A 24,190-nucleotide genomic window follows, 5' to 3' on the forward strand; every position below is an offset into this window, starting at 1 on the left:
TAGTGTGTCTTTTTTTTTTTTTTTTTCATGGAACAAACACATTTTGAAATGGTTAAATGATAAAGTTAAAAGTTTAATGTTTAATATTTATGCTTAAAAATGAGTAGAACTACATCAAATTAAGGCAATAAATTGATTTAAGGATGGTGAGTACAAAAATGTGTACAAATACAATGAATGAAACATATATATATATAAGATAGATCAATAGAAAAACAGACTGAGTATAGTTTAATTAATCTAATTATTCAATTTATTATCAATCAAAGACCATTTGGTAAGTGAAAACCACCATTGTTTACAAAGTCAGTATTGCGCTTCCCTCATTATCAAAATGGAAACAGTAGCCAAATGTGATCCAAATCAGGCAACAGAGTGCAGACGAGCAAGCTCTTAGTCCTTATATACAAATTGCAACAATAAATATCCATTAGGTTAATCTCCTGTAATGTTGCAAATTTAATCTAGCTGCACTAACAGATGCCCACTAGATGTCGAGGTTCAAACATACATTTAATCAAGTCTAGAAACTCAGTAATAATGTATTTAGCAAAGGAGGGTAGAACAATGTATTTGGTAAAGGAGGGTAATAAACAAATTGTCAGGGTCACCAGTGTGAGTATTTGGGCCTGACTGGGTTTGAACCTGGGTTTCCTGCATCCCAGTCAGGCACCTTACCCTTGACTCAACACATCTCTGGCTCTTTTCTTGTGGTTCCTGGGTTCTTGTCTGAGTTTCTACGTCTGGACTTGCACACCTGTTCCTGATTGTGCTGATATTCACCGATATAAACCCTGCCCTGTTGGATACTAGTTGTCAGATCATTTGTTCCTGTTTGCTGTTATTCTGACTCCTGGTTTTTGAGCCTCTGCTCGTCCTTCGTATCTGCCTGTCTGCTGCCTGTCCTGACCTTTGGTTCCGTTCCTGACTACGCTTTTGGATATCCCTTGTCTGTACCTCGCTCCTGGAAGCACTGGTTGTTATCAGCCCCAGTGCATTGGTTCACAGCCTTGGGGATTTCTACCTTGAGTCCCCTTGGCCTGTGTACAATTGCAAAGGGTGCTTTAACTCTGCGTGTCGGACTCCCACTCCCGGTAAGATGCCTGACACAAATTACGCAATCACTTATTCCTCCCCGAGGTGTACAATGGATCTCTTCAACGAGGATACATTCAGTGCAATAAATTAGTATTCACATTACTAGACACAATTTGCAATTTGGATTTTAAGTTGTGCAGCAGAAGTCATAGTTTTGAGTCCTGGGATTTCCTGCGTGGAATGCGCCATTTCTCTTCTTCACAATATAATATTCAGATTCGGGTGATAATTTTGTAAACTCTTCAGACGTCCTATTGATTCCTCGTTAAAGTCATTTGTGTCCAGTCTAGACGGAAAAAAATGTTATGGGAATTAATCTGGTAAACTAGGCAACCCCTACCCGCCCACCCCCCCCCCCAAAAAAAAAAAAAAACTATATATAATCTACATAAAATATTATCACAAAATACCTTTCTCTAAGTCAAAGAAATTACTAGACACAGTTAGAGTGAGAGGTTTGAGAGGTTATATAAAGAGGATAGGACCGTACAGGGGAGTACAGGATACACCATACACCAACAAGGTAAAAAGTTTAATGAAACCCAGAGAAGTTGAAAGAAGTATGATGTAATTCATGATTGGCAGGTTTAATTTCATGATTTATTTTTCTTTGTAATTATTTTTGAGCCATTTGTCTATTGGCTGACATTCAATAATCAAAATTGTTTATTTTCCTGGTCTCAGAGTTGGTTCACTTCAGGAAGACACTAAATCCCTGCTTCGTGCTCTCTTTGCTACAAACAGATGTGACCAGATGTAGCCATATACGGCTAATTAAGTTCCGGGGCTTATTATGCAGGTATATATATTGTGGATAAAACTCATTTTCACCAGGCTTCATAAATCTAACTCCCTTTTGCTTGGCCTTCCACAACATTCTACTATTAAACTTCAAAAAACCCAACATGATGCTACCTGTATATTCCTCGACATATCCCGTTCAGCTCATGTCTGACTCTTTTTTTAAAAGCTCGATTGTGTCATTGAAGGTTTCATAGACAGGTTTGTTACTTTTAAATGTCTTCTCCTGATGTACAAATCCCTATGTAGCCTTTCTCCTCCCTACCTTTCCTCACTCCTCTCCTGCTACACTTTAAACCATCTTCTCCGCATCCTCAACTCCACCTCCTCTCCAACCACCACACCCATGTGCTAATTCAGGATATCCTTCATATTCCCCTCTTAGCCAATATGCTAATACAATGTTTTCTGAATTTTGCAATGTTACAAGGAGAAACCTTAAATGTTTGAATATAATTAGCAAAACCTGTTCTCCTATAAAAAGTCATTATCGACCACATACTGATGCGGGATTAACAGAGGGTAGGATATACATTGAGACTAGCAAAATCAGCAACAGGAGGCACAAGAACATGATAGGGCAAGGTAGGCATGCATGGGCCCTAATCAGCTGCCAGAAATTAGGCACTTAGCCATGTGACAACATGACGGAAGTGCACACTGTCATGAGTGAAAATGGCTGGTATGGCTCTAGATGGCCAGTGTTTGAGGATTATGGAGCATCCTAAAGTAACATGACAGAATGCGGTTCTCCTTAAGAGTTCATCATACATCAAACCTATGTGGAGTCCAGGCTCGCTGCTGTATTAGGGTTTTTTCCACATCCACAGCTGTCATGCCAACACAGTGAGTAGGCAAAGCCCATTACCGCTTAAATACATGATATTCAAGGGTGAATACATTTGCTGTTTATGGGGGGGGGGGGGGGGGGAAGGGTGTGACATATTTCACATTTTTATTTAAGTGCTGCAACAGACACATCACACAGTACATTGCAGATAGACATTCATGGTAATGTTATAAACAAGTATTTGGACTGAGGGAGTACAATGCTCCATGGGGCAGTCAGGTGGTAGAGTGTCTTATGGTAATATGGGCAGTCACTTTTTAATTTTTTTAACACTAATGGGGAGGGGTTGGAGAGGGTAGGAAATGGCCTCCAGTCTGTCCAATGTGGGCATCGCCAGTCCTCGAGGAGAATATGCATGTGGACCAGCCTGGCCATCGAGCTTTGTGCTGTTGCGACAGTCCCCGGGACATATACATAAGGTCATGGAATGTATGTACTCAACCCTGTTTAGCCATTTCTTGAGTGTTGGTACAGTGGGGCTCTTCCAATACAGTGACATCAGCGACACTGTGACACTGAGTAAGCGTATTGTGATTGAGGCCCTATAGGTACCGTGTGATACAAGAGCAGTACCTCTGGAGTAAGGGACGGTGGCTACTCAATAACCAAAGAGATGAAGCTGTAAATCTGAGATCACTATCGGGATATTAGAGGACATTGCCACCATATGTGCAGGTGTGAGCCGGGATGTTAGTTGCTCCTCTAGCACACCACCAACTCACCCACCAACTAGCTTTCAGAGCTATTGGGATCCTGAACCAATGCCATAATAGTTCATAAGCTAATTCTTGAGTACGTGAGAAAATAAAGCAGTATTGCTTGCATGAGCACATTTCTTGCCACTGTAGGTCTGTAAAGAGGAGTTTGAGATCCTCCACCCATTTTGCCCTGTACGTACACTGTGCAGCCCGTGGATTAAATATTGATGTATTGTAAGCAAGGGATTCATAACTAGCACATGCACGTATCATAACAGCGATTTGCACTGCAAGTTTTGTGCATAGATTGCTTTGCAGACAAAAGTAAAAAATTTAATTATGAAAAGGTTCACTTATTTGTTTATCCTTTGATACATATTTGGGAAATTAAATACTTTAGAAACTATACAGCGTCCTTTATCTAGCAATATTTTACATAGGGTCTAAAATGTTCATATGAAAGCAAAAATGCTATTTTCAAATATAGTAGATGTGACAAAAATAGATAAAAATGGTAAAAAACCCTGCTTATAGGTATTTGCAAGGACCGTAAATACATTGCTAGCAGTACTGGTTACTAAAAATACCAATAGAATGTGAACAGAATGTCGCATTAATGCATAATGCCCATATACAGTAAATACAGTTAAATCATATTTCTAAAATAAAGGTGTTTATGCTGCAACAGTAAAGCAATACCATTCACTCCTCTCCGACTGTAGGAATGATGTGACCTATTGAAACTTTACTGCTTGGAAGCAAGTAGTGAGCTTACATTTTCAGAAAACATGCCGGCAGTATATCAGTGAATACATTCTTTTGACAGATACATGTATTCCTCTAAAGGCAGGTAACCATAACTAAAGCATAAATGACAGTGAGCAAGGCTTTATGGACTAAATTTAATCTCGCTAAATATATGAAAATAAAAATGTTTATGCTCTATTTTGGTAATAAAGAGGTTAACAAGAAAGTTCTACTATAGCTTTTACTTGTGCTGCTGTCACATTGAGCTACACGCCTAGGGATTAAAATCTTTGTAATTCTTAATAGTTCTGTTCATATTGGAGAAAATAGCCAAATCAACTAACGTCTTAGTTAAACATAGGAATTATTGAATCTGTAATGTCTTAATGAAACAGAAAATGGTAAGTCACAGAGGAAATATATGATGAAAACAACCTCCAACCCCCAGACCTCTACTTTTAGAATTAGTAATGGTGGTAGTAAGTCTCTACGTGCAGCATTTCAGCTTAATACACTGCACATACAGAGATATTTGCACCCCCAGCACACGTGACAAAAGCAGCCTGGAACTCTGTTCTGAACTGCCTAATGTGAATTCTGTGCAAGAATGATATCTGTCATTAGCGCACTGACAACAGACTTATTGAGCTGCAAAGGAAAGCATTAGTGTCTCTTCCCTCCCTTCAGTAAAAATTACGGTATTCAAATCCCGTCCTTCTGCCAGCTTAGAGAACATAAATGCGTTCTGAGCTAGTGAAAGTTGACAGGGGGAGTGAAGACCAGCTTGAGGAGCTTTGCCTTGTGCTGGATTCCTGTTAAGTTTAGAACTTATTTTTAACTTTATATTCAGGGGAGGAGGACTCTAGATCAGAAAAGAGGAGCATTCTAGATCAGAAAAGAAATACAGTGAAAAGGTTTGGAATGTTTGGAGTAAGCTTTTAAATAGGAGAGCACAGAGGTGGAATTGTATTTCTTTGTGTCATTGTGTTTGGGCACTATGTGTGTTCCATTGTAATTGACCCCCCTGTGTCTTCAGAGATCTATCAAACAGTACATGTGCCCAATAGAATATGTCACATCGAGTCCTTGGGTGTCAGTGTGGAACATCGAGGAAGCAGAATGGAGAGATTGAAGTGAAGAAGTAATATGTGACAAGTATGAATTATTATTGTCCATAGTTAAGAGAGCCAGGGACACACTGACCAGCTTGATGTTCTGCCTACCTGATCTCCCTGAGACTGGTCGATTGTCGAATTAATTCATATATATATTCACAGCCAGTATCTGCAAAGTAGTTGAAGCTGAGGTTCAGACGTGTGAGGTTAGTGTTTCCACTCAGCGAAACCAGTAGAGGAGCATGCTCATGGGTCAGCTTTGTGGCTCTCAACCTGCAGGGAAAACACCAGCACAGTCTGTTCATAAAGGCCACAGAAAAACAGAAAATACATCACTAAGGTTGGGGGCTCTATGTGCCTATCACCCAAATAAATAAATATATGTACATAAACAGGTTCCCAATGATTGTGTTAAATGCTCTTTAATAATATTATGCTATATTACCGTACAGTGCCAGGGAACGAGTGGATGCACTTTTTTCTGTTTAACATCAACATTGCTCATATAAATCATATATATGATGAAAAACTTTCTTACAATTCTCTCTCTATTGGTTACATAGTCAGACAATGTTGGTAAGAGTTTCAGTTAACAGGAGCCAGGCCAGCTTGTTAGTGTAACACATAAAAAAGGGGAGCAGGTTTAGCGTTAATTAATCAAAATGAAGTCAACAAACCACACGAAGGGGATCCCTCTAAACCCTTCAGGAGATAAACAAGAACAAAGTAAAAACTGTCTGCGCCACAAAAGTACAGGAATGACAAAGTGCTATTGCAAAATACACAATAGGTGTGGGTAAATAAAATAGTCCAAAGCAATCTTAAAAATAGTCCAAATTGAGCGTTCGCAAGTACTCACAGCTCCGTACACCGCCCGCTGAAACTAAAGACTGAACTGACCCCCCACTCCCTCCCAAGTGACAGAAAGGTATCCAGAACTCACATGGGGCGGAAAACAAAAAAACGGTACCAAACAAGCCCACCCCGGGGATCACGATCGGGGAGATGTGGCGGCAAGCACAAAGTGCCAGTGACCACAATATGGCGGCGCTGCATGGCGGATGTTCTGATTTCTCCGAAGAACTCTCTGAGGAGTTGGAAGAGGAATACCTGCAGACTCCAGCCCCACAACAGAGGGCGAAACATAGCACGACAAGCACGGACACCGAACCAGTCACCACGGCAGTCCTCAAAGCGCTACTGGCCGACCTCCGGCAACACATCCATGCAGACGTCACAGCACTGGGGGAGGACCTGAGAAGACTGACAGGCCGCATTACTAAACTGGAAGGAACAGTTCAATCCAACTCCCAGAGCAAAGTAGTTGACAAGCTGTAGCTCCAACAAGCTGTGCACAACCTGCAGCTTCAGACCCAACAGATAGACCGCCGCCTCGCAGCACAGGAGGACTCTAGGCGGAGGCTAAATATAAAGGTCAGGGGGGTTCCTGAGGAAGTGTCGGAAGCGGAGCTACCGGGGACCATGAAACGTCTGTTAATGACAATACTACTGCCTGCCCAAGTAAAGATGGGCACCCCTGACAACATCTTCAGTGTCCCCAAACCAGCGAAAGCACCGGCTAAAGCCACCAGAGATGTCATACTCAGCTTCCGCACCCACAACGACAAAGCGGCAGTACTCGCGGCCTTACTAGGAAAAACCCCTTACCACTTTGGAACAATGGTGCTGACCTTCTTTGCTGATCTGTCCGCAGACACACTAGCGTGGCGTAGATCACTCCAGCTGCTCACCTCTCTGCTTCAGAAACACAACTTCACCTACAGATGGCGGCCCCCCCGCACGCTCACGGTACAGCAGGGGCCGGACACGATCAACGTTCGGGACATTCAGGAAGCCCCAGCCGTGCTACGGGCCCTTGGCATATCGCAGGACACGCTGCCCGGCACACACATGGGACCCAGCGATGACCATACCTTTCTTCCCCCAGGGCTCGACGCCGGCCTCCTATGCTGCAGTTACCACATAGTGTACCATGACCTACATGACACGATGAGACCCTCGCCTGCTTCCTCAGCCCACCGCGAGACATTTCCTGAAGACCCATATATACCGCAGGAATGAGTCACTCACTATTTGTAGCCCACCATCTTGCTCACCGTGAGACGTGCCAGGAAGAACCCTACTGTTGGCACATAGTTACCCCCGCACACACTGGGTCTGGTAATCACCCACAGAGGACTTTACAATTCTGGAAATGTTAGATCATTTTAGTCCGACCGACTGCCTATAATTTAGACCTAATGCAGTTACATATCTCTCTGCCCAGATCCCAGCAAGATCACAAACGTACACCACTGCCAGTAGGCAGCACACTGAAACCCCCACTTCTACTTTAAGTCACACTCTCAGTTCAACGTTGCGTTTAACATTGCCGGCCCACACAGCACTCGACACCCATCACCCCTAGTACGCACAATCAACACTCCACACATAAAATTATGCCTTTATGGGGAATGCACTGTTCCAATATGCCATGTAGTTGATGCACTACGCTGAATACCTTGCGCTGAGTTTAACCGGTTTAACCTACTTAACCTGTATAACACGTGTAACCTATACTTTATGCTAGCAACGAACTAATGGAAATTTACTAGTAATAAGCGCAGAATAAGAATGTGCATACTTCCAGTTAAAAGCATGATTGTTTTCTGCTTGACCAATATAATTAACGTTATATAAGAATGAGCATATTTCACATATCTTATCTTGTTAGTATGACATTGTAAATAAGCAACTCATAGCCAACTGACAGACCTGGCACCAGCACCTGTATAACTTAACACTGAAAAATGCTTGGTGTCATCCGTTTATTTTTCCTATAAAATATAAAATGTGGACTCCCTTCCTTAGTCTCCCCAACAGACAAGCATGATTCAACCTAATCACTGCTGCATTCATTTGTGGCAACGTAATCTTACTCCCCTAAATATTACAATACCGATTGTTACACACAGAAACAAATGCTAAAGATTGTTGACCTTATTTAAAAAAATAGACCTCCGCAACAGCAACGGACATGATATAGCAATACTTACCCATGAGTAACTATCATAGTATTGTAACCCACTAGCCTGTATCACAACAGACAATCGTTTCACTATCACTGGTTCATGCGCACACGTAAACCTCATACTGCCCTATAAAAATGTGCTACGCGATAAAAAGGTGAAATACACCTATAACCTTATGCATGACTAGTTGTGTTGAGCGCACACTTAGCCTAGTATGATATACTACAAGAATTATATATTGTGCAAACTCCAAAGAAGCAAAGTATCACTTTACCCTACTCATGTATGTATATATAGTATAATTATTTTCTGTTTGACTAGCTTATGACATAGCGTAAAAACCTACTATCCAGAAAGTTACAAGCGATGCTGTTTCGTGTTTTGTATTGAAATGCTTAAGCAACTTAAATCCATACTGTTCATAACCTTATTTACTTAAAAAATGTGCTAGATCCACCGTCTACCCCTATGTTTAAACTGTTTACCACGCGCTAGAGGACTGCCTTTGGGGTACCTCACAAGCGACTGTTATAATCGTATGCACAACTAAAATAAAGAATATTAAAAAAAAAAATTTTCAAAGAAAATAAGAAGCATTTTCACATAAGGTAAAATATTGAAAATAGTAAATACAAAAGGTGGAGCAGGCAAACTGCTCTATGGATAAGGCACCAGCCGTATGATCCCCACCTGGGATTTCTTTGAGTAAACAGGGAACGAGGTAGCCAGGAAGTAAGTATGTTGTTAAAAAATAAAACTATTTAAAACAAAAGGTAATTGGCACAGTATGCAAGTAAAGTGACCAAAAAAACCTTTTTTCATATAAAATACAAAATAATACTTTCCATAACACGCTTCTCCACAAAAAGGCTTTTTCAAATGGAACATTCATTTCCTGTTTACTCCAAAGAAATCCCAGGTGGGAATCATACGGCTGGCGCCTTATCCATAGAGCAGTTTGCCTGCTCCACCTTTGTGAGTATTACTATTTTTATATTTTAAAAATGTTATCATAATAAACAGCACTATTATCTGCTTTCTATATTTTTGTCATTTCGGGTCCCACAACACCATCTTCTATGAACACATCCTGTAAGTGGGAATAATGCCACTATTCGCTATCAAAACTGAAGCTGGTCATAGCTCCACCAAATGTGAGTAAGCTACCGTTGTTTCATTACCTATTACTCATTTAAGTTGACATATTGCACTATTGGATTTCTCGATTTCTTGTCTTGCATATATGTATGGATTACACTAAGAAATCTTCTCCCCATCATATTCGCTGACACAAGGACCTACCGCCTAACCAAGAATTCCTATTGCACAGCAAAATTCCTTTTAAAGGGGTACTCATAATTATTTATAGACTAATTTGGACTATTTTTAAGATTGCTTTGGACTATTTTATTTACCCACACCTACTGTATATTATTGCAATAGCACTTTATTGGCATTCCTGTACTTTTGTGGCGCAACCATTTTTTTCCTTTCTAGTTCAGTTTGTAAGTGCAACTGATTCTGTCCTATTAGTTGTTACACTTTAGCAACTGACTCACTCGGTCTATGAATTCTCTTACTACCTCTTCAGTTTCATCAACCTAGTCCATCTGTCTACCGACATAAAACACACTCAAATGAACGCTTATAACTACATATATATGACACATGCCTACACTGACAACCTCCTACAAAGCTTAATACTCACGACAAATTCTCTATCTTGCAAGCGTTGTTGGAAAGAACAGTCAACAAATTTTCTAACTCCGGACCCCCAAGTTTGTTTTTGGACAGATCTAGCGTTCTCAGGGACTGGTTGTCATAGAGGGCTGGGGCCAATGTAGAACAACACTCATCTGTAAATGAATTATTTTTCAAACTGGAAAAACAGAAAAAAGAAAGATTAAAATAAAGTGTAAAATGTATTTCCGAACTAAACTGGTTCCCCATATTAGATTGGTGGGTCCCCTCTAGGTCGTCCCAGGCCACAATTAACTGCTAATAATACAGGAGTTCAGTTAAATATCATACTTTTCTCAGTACAATATTTCTTCTCGATTTTTAGTACAAATGAATCAATATGTAATTTTAAAATTTGATGTTACATCACCAAGCTAATGTCATGGACATAATTTGAGTCCCTGTAAAAGGGAAACTGTCACTCGTCTGAAATTTGTACCATTGAATGAAACGTTGAAAGCCAACTATAACTCCTGTTTTAACTTTTTTCATGTGATTCTTAATTTTCTTTGAAATGTATATTAAAGATTTAGCATTTTATATCACAATCAAATTCAGTTATTGCACAGCCAGGTCACACATTGATTTGGTCAAGGAGAAAGAGAAACAATCAGGGATATTAACTAAAGTAAGAATTCAAAGTGAACTGCTTCCAGTTCACTACTCTGGCCTCAAACTTGAAATTCACTTTGAATTCTCACTTTAGTGAATAGTTTCTCCTCCACTATGTTCAAAGGTAGAAAAGGATAACGTTTTAATGTTGATTAAGAGCTCCAGGATAGAGGTACATACAGCAGTGTGGATTTCAACATTTAATTTTATTTTCGAATGCCTCACAATGAATGGACGATGGCCCCTAAACTAAACTGCCCATCCAATTTCTCAGTCGGTCTGCTTAACAGAGAATATGAGAACTGTGAAAAAGGGAAAAACCATATAGAATTTTCAATAGCTAGGACTTCGGTTAGTCCACTCTCAGGTCTCAAAATAGTTTTTGCTCATTTGTGCCATTACAGAGTGAAAGTATACCACTTGCATATCAGACTGATCCCACTCTTAAGGACAGTCGAGATTTAAAATGCTGGATCCTTGTGCAGCAACCTCGATGATTGTTTCAGTCTTCTTTGGGCTTAATCAGTGCAGTGTAGATGAGACCCCTCCAGGCACAGTGAGCATGGGGTTCAAGTCTGGATTAACCTTTTGACTTAGGCAGACCCAAAATAAAGCCATTGCAGCAAAAACAGAGAATATGAGGGTAGGCAAAAGTTGAGGGAAACCTAAATAGCTAGAGGGGTATCGGTTAGCACTTTGCTGACAAGACCCAAATAAACATTCGGGGTTGCTGTATATCTCATGCAGTGGGAACCGGACTGTATGTCTTGAGGGCAGGATCAGTCTGATATGGTAATGGTACAGGTTCTCTCTGCACAAGTGAAGAAAACATTTGAGACCCGAGAGTGGACTAACCGAAGTGCAAGCTATTGAGGTTTCTCTGAGCTTTTGTTCATTTTCATAACACTTGTTAATTGGGAGGAAACAATAAAAAAACAAACAGCGTATACTCAATTGACAAATGTATTTCGCATTGTGGGTGAGAATTATTTGCTCATAACAAATGGTGAAATATGGTTGCGTAAAACGGTCTCTTCCATCGGAGAAAGAGGGTTCCTTCTCAGAGAAAGAGTAAATTTGAGACACTGTAACAATACCGAGAATCAATGTTGAAAAACAACCTCATAGTAGCAGGTTTTACAAACTCTAGAGATGAGAAGGAAAAAAATTGTCGGGGACCTAAAACCAGGACACTATGGGATCTTTTTAATAAGCAGTTAGTTGGCTGAGATTGATAGCATCTAATACCATTTGAGTAGAGAAAAAATATTCCTCATTGTAGTATTTAAACCCAATTTCCCAAATCGATCAACTATCTTTAGTATATGAACCCACTCAATTCAGTTCCCCCGAAACCTCTTTCCTGTGCTTGGCCCTGACCACTCCACTCTTGTTCTTAAAAAAACATTTAGTTCCTTTGAGATGCCTTAAAGGCTAGTCATTAATCATATTTTAAAGGGAAAGATTCACCTCAGGTTCTGGATTTTACAAGCAGGATTAGTTAATATCCGGTAAATAAACTTCACGTCTGTATCCTTTAGGTCATTGTTGGCGAGTCTGCAGAGAAAGAACATGGATATACATTTACAAGTATTTCTTACAGTCCATCTTACTGTGGAGTATAAGACAAATTGATATAATAGTCTAACCTCTAACCCATCACATTTTATATATAAAATACATTAACATAATCTTAAATCATTTTAAAAAGTTTATCTGCCTTATAAAAATATTTTTATCTAAATATTTTTTAACCTGGAATACTGACAAACTAGGGTTGATGTTGACTCGTACCTGAGCTCCATGACATTATGTAGGATGGTATAAAGTCTCTCCAAGCCCTCAGTCTGAATAAAACAAGAGTCCAGGTCAACAAGTTCTGGATCCCGGCAACATTCTAGAATAAATGCCAGCACAGTGCAATCCAGTGGCGCCAGGTGAAATTCAGAGAACTGGAATGTTTTGTTTGCTCCAAGACAGTGGGACACTAATGCCCGGTTGCGGGACTCAAAAAGACTGGCAAACATATTCAGGATCTTTCTTTTGTCATCACTTTCTCTATCTTGTCTCACATTCATACTAAAAGTGTTACTGAGCCAATTGATGACATCCACTGACGTCTTGGGGGAAAAATCTCCTAAGTGTTGTCGTAAGACTGCACGGGTGTTACTATCAGAGAGTCCACAGAGAAAACGAAGGAACATTTCACCACGGCCATCTTCGAAATGCCTGGCTTTATCTAGAGATTCCTGCAACTTCTCATGAGAATAGTCAAGGTAATGAACTAAGGCAGCCAAAAACTCCTGAATCGTGAGATGGAAAAAGGAAACAGTCACATTGGGACCTTGACCTGACTCAACCATAAAACTTGACAACAGTTGAGAGGAATAGTTTACACCGAATGTGTCCAAATTACGGGCTTCAAATGCTAGAACATGTTCCATCACTCCGTATTCGGCCATCCATCCAAGGGACGTCAACAGCGCTTGTGCCTGGCTGGTATCCCTGCTGTGATTAGTTAATATATTTGCAATAAAAGTCACAAAGAGTTGTGTTACTGTTTTTGGTAACATGTCAAAACATTTTTCTTGAGTTTTGAAACAGGTTGACAGTACTGTGCAAAGTATCCAGCAATATGATGGGATGTAGCAGAAAGTATAGAGAATCCCATTTTCTCTCACATAATTAAAAGCCATTTCTGACAATTTTTGATCAACGAAAAATTTGTCAAAATACAACTTTCTTTCTTTTGGGAAAAAGCCCATGATTTCAGAAACTCGTTGGAAGTATTTGGTCTCGATCAAAGCCAGTTTTGTTGGTCGACTTGTTATTAAGACATAGCAGCCCTTGAGAAGAGACTGTTTCACTAAACTTACTACAAGAACGCTTAGACTTTCCTGAATTTGTGGACTGGTGCACAGGCGTTCGGATCTGAAATCCATTTGTTGGACACTTTCATCAAGACCATCAAAGATAAAAAGTAAATTTGCAGGGTCACTCAAAAGTGTTTCAAGCTTGGTCTGTAGATATGGATATTCTTTCAGGATTAAATCCACCAAGCTCAACTCTTTTAGTTCATTAAGCATCCGAAATTTAAAGAAGAAGACAAAGGAAAACCTCTGATAGAGCTCCCCCCTTACCCAGTCAAAAACAAATTTCTGCATTAGGGTAGTTTTCCCCACACCAGGCACTCCACTAACTAGCACTGAATGTGGCATACATGATGATCGGTGGCACCAACGGAAAAGCTTGTTTGGGGAAATCCGCTCCAGCTTCATATGGACTGCTTTCAAATAATGCTCATGCACTCCTCCAGTGTCAATAACTTCATGTTGGTTGCGTGTTCTGAACTGTTTGCTAGACACCACAATCAAATCTAAATAACGATCCGAAATTTGGAAACTTTGTTGTGGTTGAGATGATCCTGGAGCTTGATGCTCCACCAGCTGCTCTGTTTTCTGCAGGAGAGTTTGCCTATGCAGGTCCTGGATGTCTGGATAATGTACAAAAAAAGAACAGTCTTAGAAATTATACAATTTTTCTAATAACTCCAAATGACTGCTTTAAGAATGACTTTATTTTACCAAATATGTTTACATTCAGTACAAGACAATGCAGCATGTGATAACAACTTAATAACACTCTAATAACATCCTTTTGGTTTTACAAAATTATGGGAAACTGACACATTTGTGTCAATTACAATGTATTGTTCATTGACACATATCCATCATTAGAAGCCAGTATAAATATTATTTTCCTTTTAGCTAGGTATATCCATTTTATGTAATACAGTTGGATTCCCTAAGAGAAAAGAAATTAACAACTTGTGCAGTAAATCATATATTTCTGCATATTTCCAAACATTTTCCACATTTGCACCATTATTTATTTGCTGAATTTAAAAGATTTATATGAAATTAAACTGGGTTATTCACCAAGGGTTTCAGGAATAGAAAGTGAATTTTGAATTTAAGGCCAAATAGATGAACTGGATATATAGCGGACTCTGAGAATTTCTCCAGCTTGGCAATATTGGTATCGTATTAAACATTCACTTTCAATTCCTGAAACCCTTGGTGAATAACCCAAAGTCAGCTATACATCCACTCCCTCTATTTTGGTCTCACATTTGAAATTCCTACAGTTGTCACTTTAGTCGATAACCCTGTAAATTTGACACTTGCAAAAAACTTTGAATAAACAGAAGCGAAAACATAACTTCAGAATGTTTACTTGGGGCCACACAGCGAAGAGCACTATCTCTGCACAGCATTTCCCACAGAGCCCTCCAGCGGGTAAGAGGGTTATTTTAATTCACATCAGCAAGCGGCAATATTTCACCTCCAGTGTGTCTTTGTCAAGCCATGTCGAAACATTACACCTTGCTGGAGTGACTAAAACACTCTTAACTTAAATGTCTCATTCCTTTTATGAAACATGTAAATGTTTTGCATTCTTTCAGTCAGGACTTCATAACACGGCCAAACAAGTTTTGTAGCTACTCGTTCAACCTCTGTGCTTGATTTTATATTAACCAGTTACATTCAGTAAATAATAGTAAATGTGCATTGACAATGACACTAGGACGTTCCATGGTGTCCTACACAGAATTGGTATGAGCAAGTTTAAATCTCTGGTCACACCAGGGAACTCCAGGTATCATTGTATACCTGGGGCTCACCTCTGTCTATTGTGTCCAGGGGATTCAGATACGTGTTAAACTAAGTTATTCAAAAACTATGTGAGCATTTACATGGGTGAGGGGACTCATGGTACCATAACCACACCAACACTGTAGTGGTTACTGTGCTTTAACTATCTCTTTAACGCCCCTCCTTCCAGGTTATTACCCTCTCAGTTTCACGTAAATTCTAAATTATCTTCCCCCTCTATTTCCGTTTTCCTTGTCCATATCATATACCCTCCTTCCTCAGTTTTGTGAAGTTCCTAACCCCATTTTTTTAATTGCTCCCACTCAATTAAAAGATAATTGTAAAAAAAAACTAAATCAAATAAAAATACAAGGACAAATTCCCACACACAATAATTCTAATGACGACAAATTCCAGAGCACAGATTGTGATCAAGAGTTCTCATCGCCCTTGTTATTTTCCAAATCAGTGAGCAACGAGGAAGAGGTGCAATGTATTACACAAACAATGGTTTAAGTAGATTTTACTTTATAATTACCATGTTAACTGTTCAAAAATGAAGTTCACTTTTCCTTTTTATAACATTTTGCATGTAAATGGTTTACCTTTCAGGTCTTTAGGAAGTGCTACTCCATTTTCATCCAAATTAATCTGTTCCAGTAGAAGAGGACCTACAAAAAAATATCTAATTACATCTCCAAGTATTTCAGACTTTACGAGGTAGATGACTAAATGATAAAAGTATCTTGAGAATTCCTACGGACCCTGCTTCACTATGTGGGGCCTGGTGACCTCCCACATTTTCTACCTTTAACTGAAAACTATTGGCCTTTATTTCCCCCATTCCATACAAAAACCCCAATAGCAGTGGGACCGAAAACATTATATATGTATTGGCAACTGCTGGGGTAATCCAAACTACTAACATGGGCTTTGATTTAATTCATTTGGATCAACATTTCAAATCACAGTCCATTAGAATATTTTTCATAGGTTTGATCTATAGAAGCCACCATAAAAGTCCCTTTAGGGTACTTTTATAGATAAATCATTTAAAAAATGTTTCTTACAGATTGTGATAATTTGGAAAATGTATCTAAATGAATTAAATAGAGGCCATAGTTAAGACTCACAATTTATACTCTTCACATCTCCACTGGTGGAGGAAAATGGAGTCCTGGTGAGTGTAGTATTTTAGCTGGCTATAAATGTAAATCCCCCACTGGCAGAATGCCCAGATTGTATAATAGTCATTGCACATAGAGAGCACAAGATACATGCATTCCACGTTCTATAAACCTCTCCTATTTCTATCCCGGGGCACGGTGTGTTTTGTACAAGATACAGTGTGAAGACTAACAATTTGTGAGTGACACAGCATATAATAATGTGCTTACGCTAAACCTTTGGGGAAATCAGAGAAAAAAAAAAACAGAACCCCAAAATCAGTACATTCCCACTGTATTTCGTACAATTGGGAGCCCTGCAAATGCACCCCTAAAGTCACACATCTACTGACTGTCCACACAAACACCTGTGCATTCTAACACTCTAATATACAATCACAGACCCTGACACCCCACACTGACACTCCACACTAACACACCTGTGTATTCTGACACTAAGATTACACTCACAGACCCCGACACCCCACACTGACACTCCATGCCACACACGTGATGTAAAAAATAAATCTTAGAATTCTTTTTGCCTGTGTGGAGTTTTCAGGCCTGGGTCGAAGCTTAGGACTCTAGAGTGTTGACACATTGAAGGGATCAAATCTACTCATCTTATAAGCGGAATATTAGTGGCCTTTAAGATCCCCGTCTGTTACCTAATCGACTGATTTCTTCCAGGACTCCAAGCAAGTTAGGATGTGGGTAATCATTCTGAATGGCGAAGAGGCTCCCCCAAAGTCCTATCACGGCTTCTTTTCCCAAATCATAAATATCTTGGATCAACATTGCAGAAAATACAGAGTCTCCACACTGTTTTTTTAAGGATAAGTAGTACTGGAAATAAAACAGAAACAGCAGCTTGACTACAAAGTTTATTTCCAAACTGAAATATTTTAGTTTACACCTCAAATCCATATGTAATGATGTAGTCAGTGAAAGTACCGTCTGTGTGTGAAAAATGGAAAAAACTGCCCTTTCACTGATCTTATCGTTGTGATACGTTTTACGGTTTTAAACCACTAGTATCTGTGTTTAGTGAGGTCTCCCAAGTATAACAGTACCCCCCATGTACAGGTTTCACGGTGTCTTATAGAGTTTAATATAGGCATTGGCTGTGCAAAGGAAATTCCCTGGACTTTCTGCTTGGATTGTCAGGCAGGTCCTTCAAATTGTAACTGATATAATTACTTAATACTTAAATATATAAAACTTAATTCTAAATGTATTTTGATATTTATATATATATATATATATATATGTGTGTATATATATCAAAATACAGTTAAAATGGAATTACACATATATATATAATTTTTATTATTTATTTATTTTTCTGAATTTTAAAATGTATTCATTATTTTTAGTTTAGTTTAGTCGCCACTCTTGCACCCTGTTTTTTTATTTTTTCCTAACCAAGTTTACAAAGTAATCCAGATGTGAACCCCTTTCTCACTACCTAGAGGGGCATCGGCTTTACTTTACTGATGAGGCCGAACAATGCCGAAATGATTGTCTGGGGTTGCTGTATCTCTTGAGCAGAGAGGGCGTTTCAGGTCTCGACTGTCCTTTTTGGTGGGATCAGTCTGAAAGCAAATGGTATAGGTTCTCTTTGTAATAGCACAAACTTAGCTAAACCAAACTTGAGATCTGAGAAGGGACCCACCACAGGGCAAGCTACTTCAAAACCAAACTTGAGATCTGAGAAGGGACCCACCACAGGGCAAGCTACTTGAGCTGTTGTCCATTCTCAGAACTCTGTTACTTTTCATTAAATTCAAACTTCATCCTTTTTTCCCCCTAAAAAACTGTTATTTCTTGCTTTCCCCTGCCATTGTATAAAGAAGACAAACTGTCACTACAAAACAAAACAAAAATGGTAGAGTTTAACCAACACAAAGCATCACAACTTCCTACCTCCATGTCCACAATGTTTCGATAGTTCAGTTCGCTCAGGATTCTTGTGCTGTCCAATGTCTCAACAATGTAGACTAGGTCATTGAAGAAGTATTTATATAAGCTACAATGATGGTGCATCTCATACTCAGCCAGCTGCATACAAAATTGCTCCAGCTCCTCTGAATATCAACAAGCAAAGAAAACCTCATTAATATCAATGATGGAATAAATCACAAGCTCATACAAAAAAGTTATGATATTCCTTGTCTGATTACGGGTCAGAGGTGATTCTTTATACTGATTCAAGGTGGAAGAAGGTTGGAAAATGTTAGGTTACAAAAGTCTATCTTGGAAATCTGGGGAACTTAAATTAGTGGCTCTTACAGACAAGGGACTACTTTGTCTTAAGGTAGAGCCTGAGGTTGACAAAAGCTTACAAAAGGCGTAGCTCCACCGTCAACTTTTGTCCAATCCCAGCAGCTGTCACAAGTGTCGACTGTGAGATTCAGGTATGTTCTCGCCCATTGCGAGATGGAGACTTTCGAAGTCTTGCGGGTTACTCCATAAACTTCAGTGTTGTACAACAGCACTGACACAAATGAAGATGCCTTCCAGGAAGAAGATGGCTGGGGCTTCAATGCACGGTTTCAGATAAATAAACATATCTTCCACTGCAGCCACAGGACATTAACTAGAGATTGAACCTTTTGGGGTCTTCACAAAGAATGCTAAGTGACAGATCTGCTTTATTTTGACCTATAAATTAGCACAGGTACTAACCAGCTTACATATGTGAGAAAAGGGCCAAATAAGCCTTTTGGCACCTTGAGAAAAGTACAGTGAAATTCTATTTCATAGCACCAATAATATCGGAAATCTCTATTTTATTACTTGTAGATTCTGGTACTGCAGTTCGTCTACTTTGCAAAGCTGTGTGATGCTTTTAACAGACCCCTTTACCTGGACAAGCGCTATTCAGATACTCACCGTTCGTTACCACACGTCCACGAAATTCGTCCTCCATTTTCGGCGCTAGTACCTGCTGCAATTAGCATAGCCTTCAAAACAAAAAATTAGGAATTACTCTACATTTAAAATAACGGTAACAATAAAAACACACACAGGGCTATTCACTGAAATGGAATGTCAGGAATTCAGAGTGAATTTCAAATTTCTGCCCAAAATAGCTGAACTGGAAAACTTTTCTGAGTCAGATATACTTTCAGATTGGCTACTTAGATTTGAAAGTCCGTCTGGATTTGCTTTCAATTTCCAAATATCACTTAAATTCAGATCGAAATTATATACAATACAATACTGATCCTCAAAGCACCATAAAAACTTTGCATCCTACCCTTCACCCCATCTTCTCCCTTTGCAGTCTAGATCCATCCAGTTTGTGCTCATGGATGCCACACTGTGCTTGCGGAGATACCCCTCTGTTACCCTCGATGGAGAGAACCCATAATTTATTAACATACAGCAGCTTGGGACATTACTGCACACAATATGTTTACCAAGATGTAAGGGCTGTGTATAAACTAAAACAGTCAGGTTATCACTGCTATCAGCTTATCAAGCAGTTTTACATTTTATTTTGTAATGAGTGAAACTGTTACTGGGGATAAATAGAATGTCCCAACAATTCTATCTGAACAGGAGTTCATGGGAACATACATGAAGCAGAATTAGAGGACCCTGATTGGCTGATTCTCTTCCTGGTCAGGGTGATTCTGTGAAAGTTAAGTAGCTTTAGGACTAAAAAGGTAAGATTTTTTTTTTCTCCTTCTTAATTTACTATATATGTTTGAAACATTAATGCATTTAAAAACTAAGTCAAATCTTGTCTATTTCGTTACTTTTACTCCATGGGCCAATTACACCAACCTCCCTTGAGTCCCACTTGCCCTATATGTTTACTCCTCCCAGCAGACACTATATAAATGTGTACCTGAGATAAATCATTTTACTTTGGAAAGCATATTAACCGGCAACCAAACAGAATAATGTATCAAGTGACTGGCCACATTCATAGATGGCAACATTGATCTTAAGTAAATCTCACTCATTTAAATGCATTTTCATTACCGCTCACTTTTTTCAGACACAATAACAATATTCACGCACCTCACAATACACTATAAAGAAGAAAATGTATTACATACAAATGATATGAAACGAAAACCGTTGCTTTAAAATATTAACAATAAAGAACGGTGTTGTACAAATAAGAAACGTGGATCAAGTATTATCATGTACCTCTAGTAAATCTATCCATGTGACAGATACTTTGTCAAGTGAGATAAAATATCATGAGATGCAAAACACTGTATATCGAAGAGCCCCAAGATTTATTCTGTACTGTCCCTTTAAATGAGAAGGGAGGAAGCCAGCTCGGACAGCTTTCACTTTCACCTCGTAGAGATCGAATGTAACTTTAGTGGGGAATTTCTACATGGTCATAACTCAGAAACCTCCTGATAAAAAACAAAAAAAAATATTTTACATCAAAACTGATCCACGGTTTCAAACTCCACAGGAAAGAAGGGGAATGAAGGGTGGAAGCTTGTTTGATAATGTACTGTGCTTCTAGAACTTAACAAAAACAATGTTAAAAATTATATATCAGGAATGGTCTGTCAAATGCAGTGTGTCAACAGGAAGAAGCAAACCGGAGTCCCTTAACCTTTTCTGTGCCAGAATCATTAGTCGATCACATTACATTCTGGTAGGAAACAGTTAAGTAAGCAAGGTTTCTTTAATAAAACATTTCAGTCACAACCAGCAGGAAACTAGTTCTCTACTCTTATTTTATTTATAAATCACCATCATATTCCACAGTGGGTGAATCTGATATAAAGAATTTGCAGTTTATTCACATACCCTGCAATCTGTGTGAGCCCGTGTTATAGCTCCCAGGAAGCGTTCTCTCAAAGTGCAGAACGCACATCGTACAGAGCAGGTTTGCTGCTCCACGCCCAGGTCAAGTTAAAGTCTCCGGTACAGATCACTGTTTTAAAGTGATACACCAGATTTTCAGTGTTGTGATTGCATGTATCATTTTATTTGGAAAAACTATAAAATTCATACTTAAAAAAAAAAAAAAAAAGTAAACACCATGGAGAAATTCTCCAGATTCTCTGTGTGAATCAGCAGATTCTTAGAATGATGAATAAATGGGTAAATTTTCATCTTCCAATATGAATGAGCACATTCCAAGTGTCAATGGCACTTGCCTAAATTCTTGGGGTGAAGTTGTGTAGTTCACTCACATCTAAAGTGCTGCGGTTATCCATTTTTTTTTAGGTCTTTCTCATACGGACTTTTGATGCTACACCAGTAATATCTAGAGAGCAAACAATCAACCACGTCAACAATATGTGAAATTGCTTGTCTCAATGTGAGCGTAAGGTGCAAAGAGTGTTAAATAATTTTGTACTATCACATATGTGCTAGAATGTATCAGTGACGCCACAATCGACAACCTCATCTGCCATAAGATACAGGAGAGAAAGATCCAGACACTAGAGAAATGACAAATCCACTTTCAACTGAAATAAAAGCAGGCACAAACGTTGCCATTGTTCCTACATAATTTACACTGAAAAAGAAAATTCAAGGAACTTTGACCCTCCTATCACTTGGTGATGGCCTTACGCACATGTGACTACTTCCAATACCTCTGCTCCAAATAACTCCGCCTCACCTATGAGATAAACAGGTTACAGAAAGGCATGCATTCAATGTGATTATTTGTACCACAATATTTTAGCAAATAAAACGATGAAACCCTAAAGAGAGTCTTAGTACGGGTTTGAGCGCAGGGCTTCATTTTGTATCTTTGTATTTGCTTCTGTATTACACAGCCATTGTACAGTGCTGCCGCCCACCCCCTATGTGTGTCCCACCAATGGTTCATAAATGTGCAGGGGTCCGTAATAATACCCCTTTCTGGCTCTTTAGAGAATTTTAGCTGACAGCAGGGCCGGATTAGGAGTTCATTGGGTCTTGTGCTGACAATTATGATGGGCCTAATTACAGAATCTGATTGACCGAAAACACAAAAACCGCTATACATCCCAAGTGTAATGTATCTGCTGGAGGTGGTGCTGGAGGGAAACTCACAGGATATAGCTATAAGAAAACACAAACCCTAGGCTAATATCTCGCTTTCATCTTCCAAGTAAATCTATAAACCCCAACAGCAGTGTCCGGTTAAGTAGGATTTCAGTGGGTGGGCCACTGATGTAAATCACGTAACCAGAACTGCCAAAAGGGACAAACATGCCCAAAGAGGGGACGTGTCTGCACGAAGAATTAGATGGTCAGCCTGGCATGAATGCATGTTAGGCTACCTGCCAATCATGCAGGATGACTAACCAAGGGCATACTCTGCAGACAGCACCCTAAGCTTGGCATAAATGCATCTAATGATGCGGTAGCTCTACGCTTTCCAAGGAATGTCCCCTAGCACTCGCTGGTCCACTCCTCTCCTGTTATACAGTCTGGAACAGAGAAAAAGTGTATGTAGTGATGTGCCTTAACTATTTCATTGTCAGCCAGTCCACACCAGTTTTGTTACCCTGCACCCCTCTTAAGTTTCTAAACTTAAGCAAAAGCATGTGAAGAGTAGTTAAAAAAATTAAATAATTATATATTTTTTTTAAATCAATCAATGGGCTTATTCTACAGGCATGGGCCTGGAGCTATAGCTCCATCAGCCCCTATGTAAATCCGGCCCTGACTGACAGAATTCTACTATAACGACAAATTTATAATAATGCTAATTTAAAAGTGCAGTGCCTTACTGCTCCACTGACATGGCTGAGCATGACAAGCACTAAGTCCACAGAACCACGGGTGCAAGTAACCATCTAAATTCCACATTAGTTTATTACACGCACATATACAAAGACTGCAATGATATATGATTTGCTTAACTTCTTGTCCTGAAAAGGTTAAATTATGCTATGACATTGGAAGAGGTAATTGTTTATAATCAATCCCTTTCGATAAATGTCTTTCTAAGAGCATGAAACAAGCTGACGTTCAAGGCCTCCTGCATGTCCCATAACCATGCAAGCAGGGTGTTTATAGAGAGTTTAGAACATAAAGTTCGGGAACATTCTATAAGTGTTTGCATGCTGGGTTAGTAACATTTCAATCTCAAATCTTGATTATTATTAATTATTTATATTAAAGACAACTTTACCTTCTACTCGTGACTTGAGCTGAATGCGGTCGTCAGGAAATTGCAGAAACAACTAATGAAAAGGAGTTACTTTCACTTCCTGATTAACTCATGGTTTGCTGTAAAAGCTGTAACGACGTTTGTTTTCACATAGTTTTCAGTATCAGTGAACTGGATCAGGTGCAGATACGTAAAGGTTAAACAGTGACAGCCAGAGACACACACACAAAGAAACCGCGAACCTTACAAAATGGAAAATAGTGCCACTGAGGGAATATAATAAAAGTTGAGACTAATCGAGACAGAAGATTAAAGGAGCACTATAGTCCACAGCACTTCACCTCCATTTAGTGGTCTCAGTGTAGTGTCCCTGTCCTTTTAACCCTGCAATGTTAAACACTGCAGTTTTTTTTAGAAGCGGTGATTTTTACATGGCAGGGTTAAATCCACCTCCAGCAGTTAACATACTGAAAGCCACTAGAGGCGATTCTGTTGCAGAAACCCATAGAAAAGCATTGAATACAATACTTTCATATGGGGAAGATTGGATGCGCATCAGTCCCCAGTGTACTTCAAC

The 24,190-nt window shown here is 39.3% G+C and overlaps 1 protein-coding gene across 1 annotated transcript; it reads right to left on the reverse strand.

Annotated features, from left to right (window-relative positions):
* Positions 1 to 294: 294 nt before the first annotated feature.
* On the reverse strand, positions 295 to 23,683 carry LOC134583074 (NACHT, LRR and PYD domains-containing protein 3-like). Its single transcript, XM_063439829.1, has 10 exons — positions 23,635 to 23,683; positions 19,410 to 19,480; positions 18,441 to 18,601; positions 17,183 to 17,360; positions 15,954 to 16,019; positions 12,488 to 14,186; positions 12,164 to 12,250; positions 10,050 to 10,220; positions 5,418 to 5,582; positions 295 to 1,384 (listed from the first exon to the last, which is right to left on the reverse strand). Exons 2-10 carry the CDS (start codon positions 19,444 to 19,446, stop codon positions 1,297 to 1,299), a joined length of 2,652 nt encoding a protein of 883 aa, XP_063295899.1. The 5' UTR covers positions 19,447 to 19,480; positions 23,635 to 23,683; the 3' UTR covers positions 295 to 1,296.
* Between the last annotated feature and the right edge of the window lie 507 nt (positions 23,684 to 24,190).

Source organism: Pelobates fuscus, chromosome 13 (assembly GCF_036172605.1).
Source record: "Pelobates fuscus isolate aPelFus1 chromosome 13, aPelFus1.pri, whole genome shotgun sequence".
NCBI lineage: Eukaryota > Metazoa > Chordata > Amphibia > Anura > Pelobatidae > Pelobates > Pelobates fuscus.

Excerpts from the sequence above, each read along its gene's own strand:
- LOC134583074 (XM_063439829.1), bottom strand. The coding sequence starts at position 19,446 with ATGGAGGACGAATTTCGTGGACGTGTGGTAACGAACG. Across the intron at positions 18,602-19,409 it reads TGGACGTGTGGTAACGAACG|AGGAGCTGGAGCAATTTTGT; the intron begins GTGAGTATCTGA and ends GTTGATATTCAG. Across the intron at positions 12,251-12,487 it reads CATAATGTCATGGAGCTCAG|ACTCGCCAACAATGACCTAA; the intron begins GTACGAGTCAAC and ends CTTTCTCTGCAG.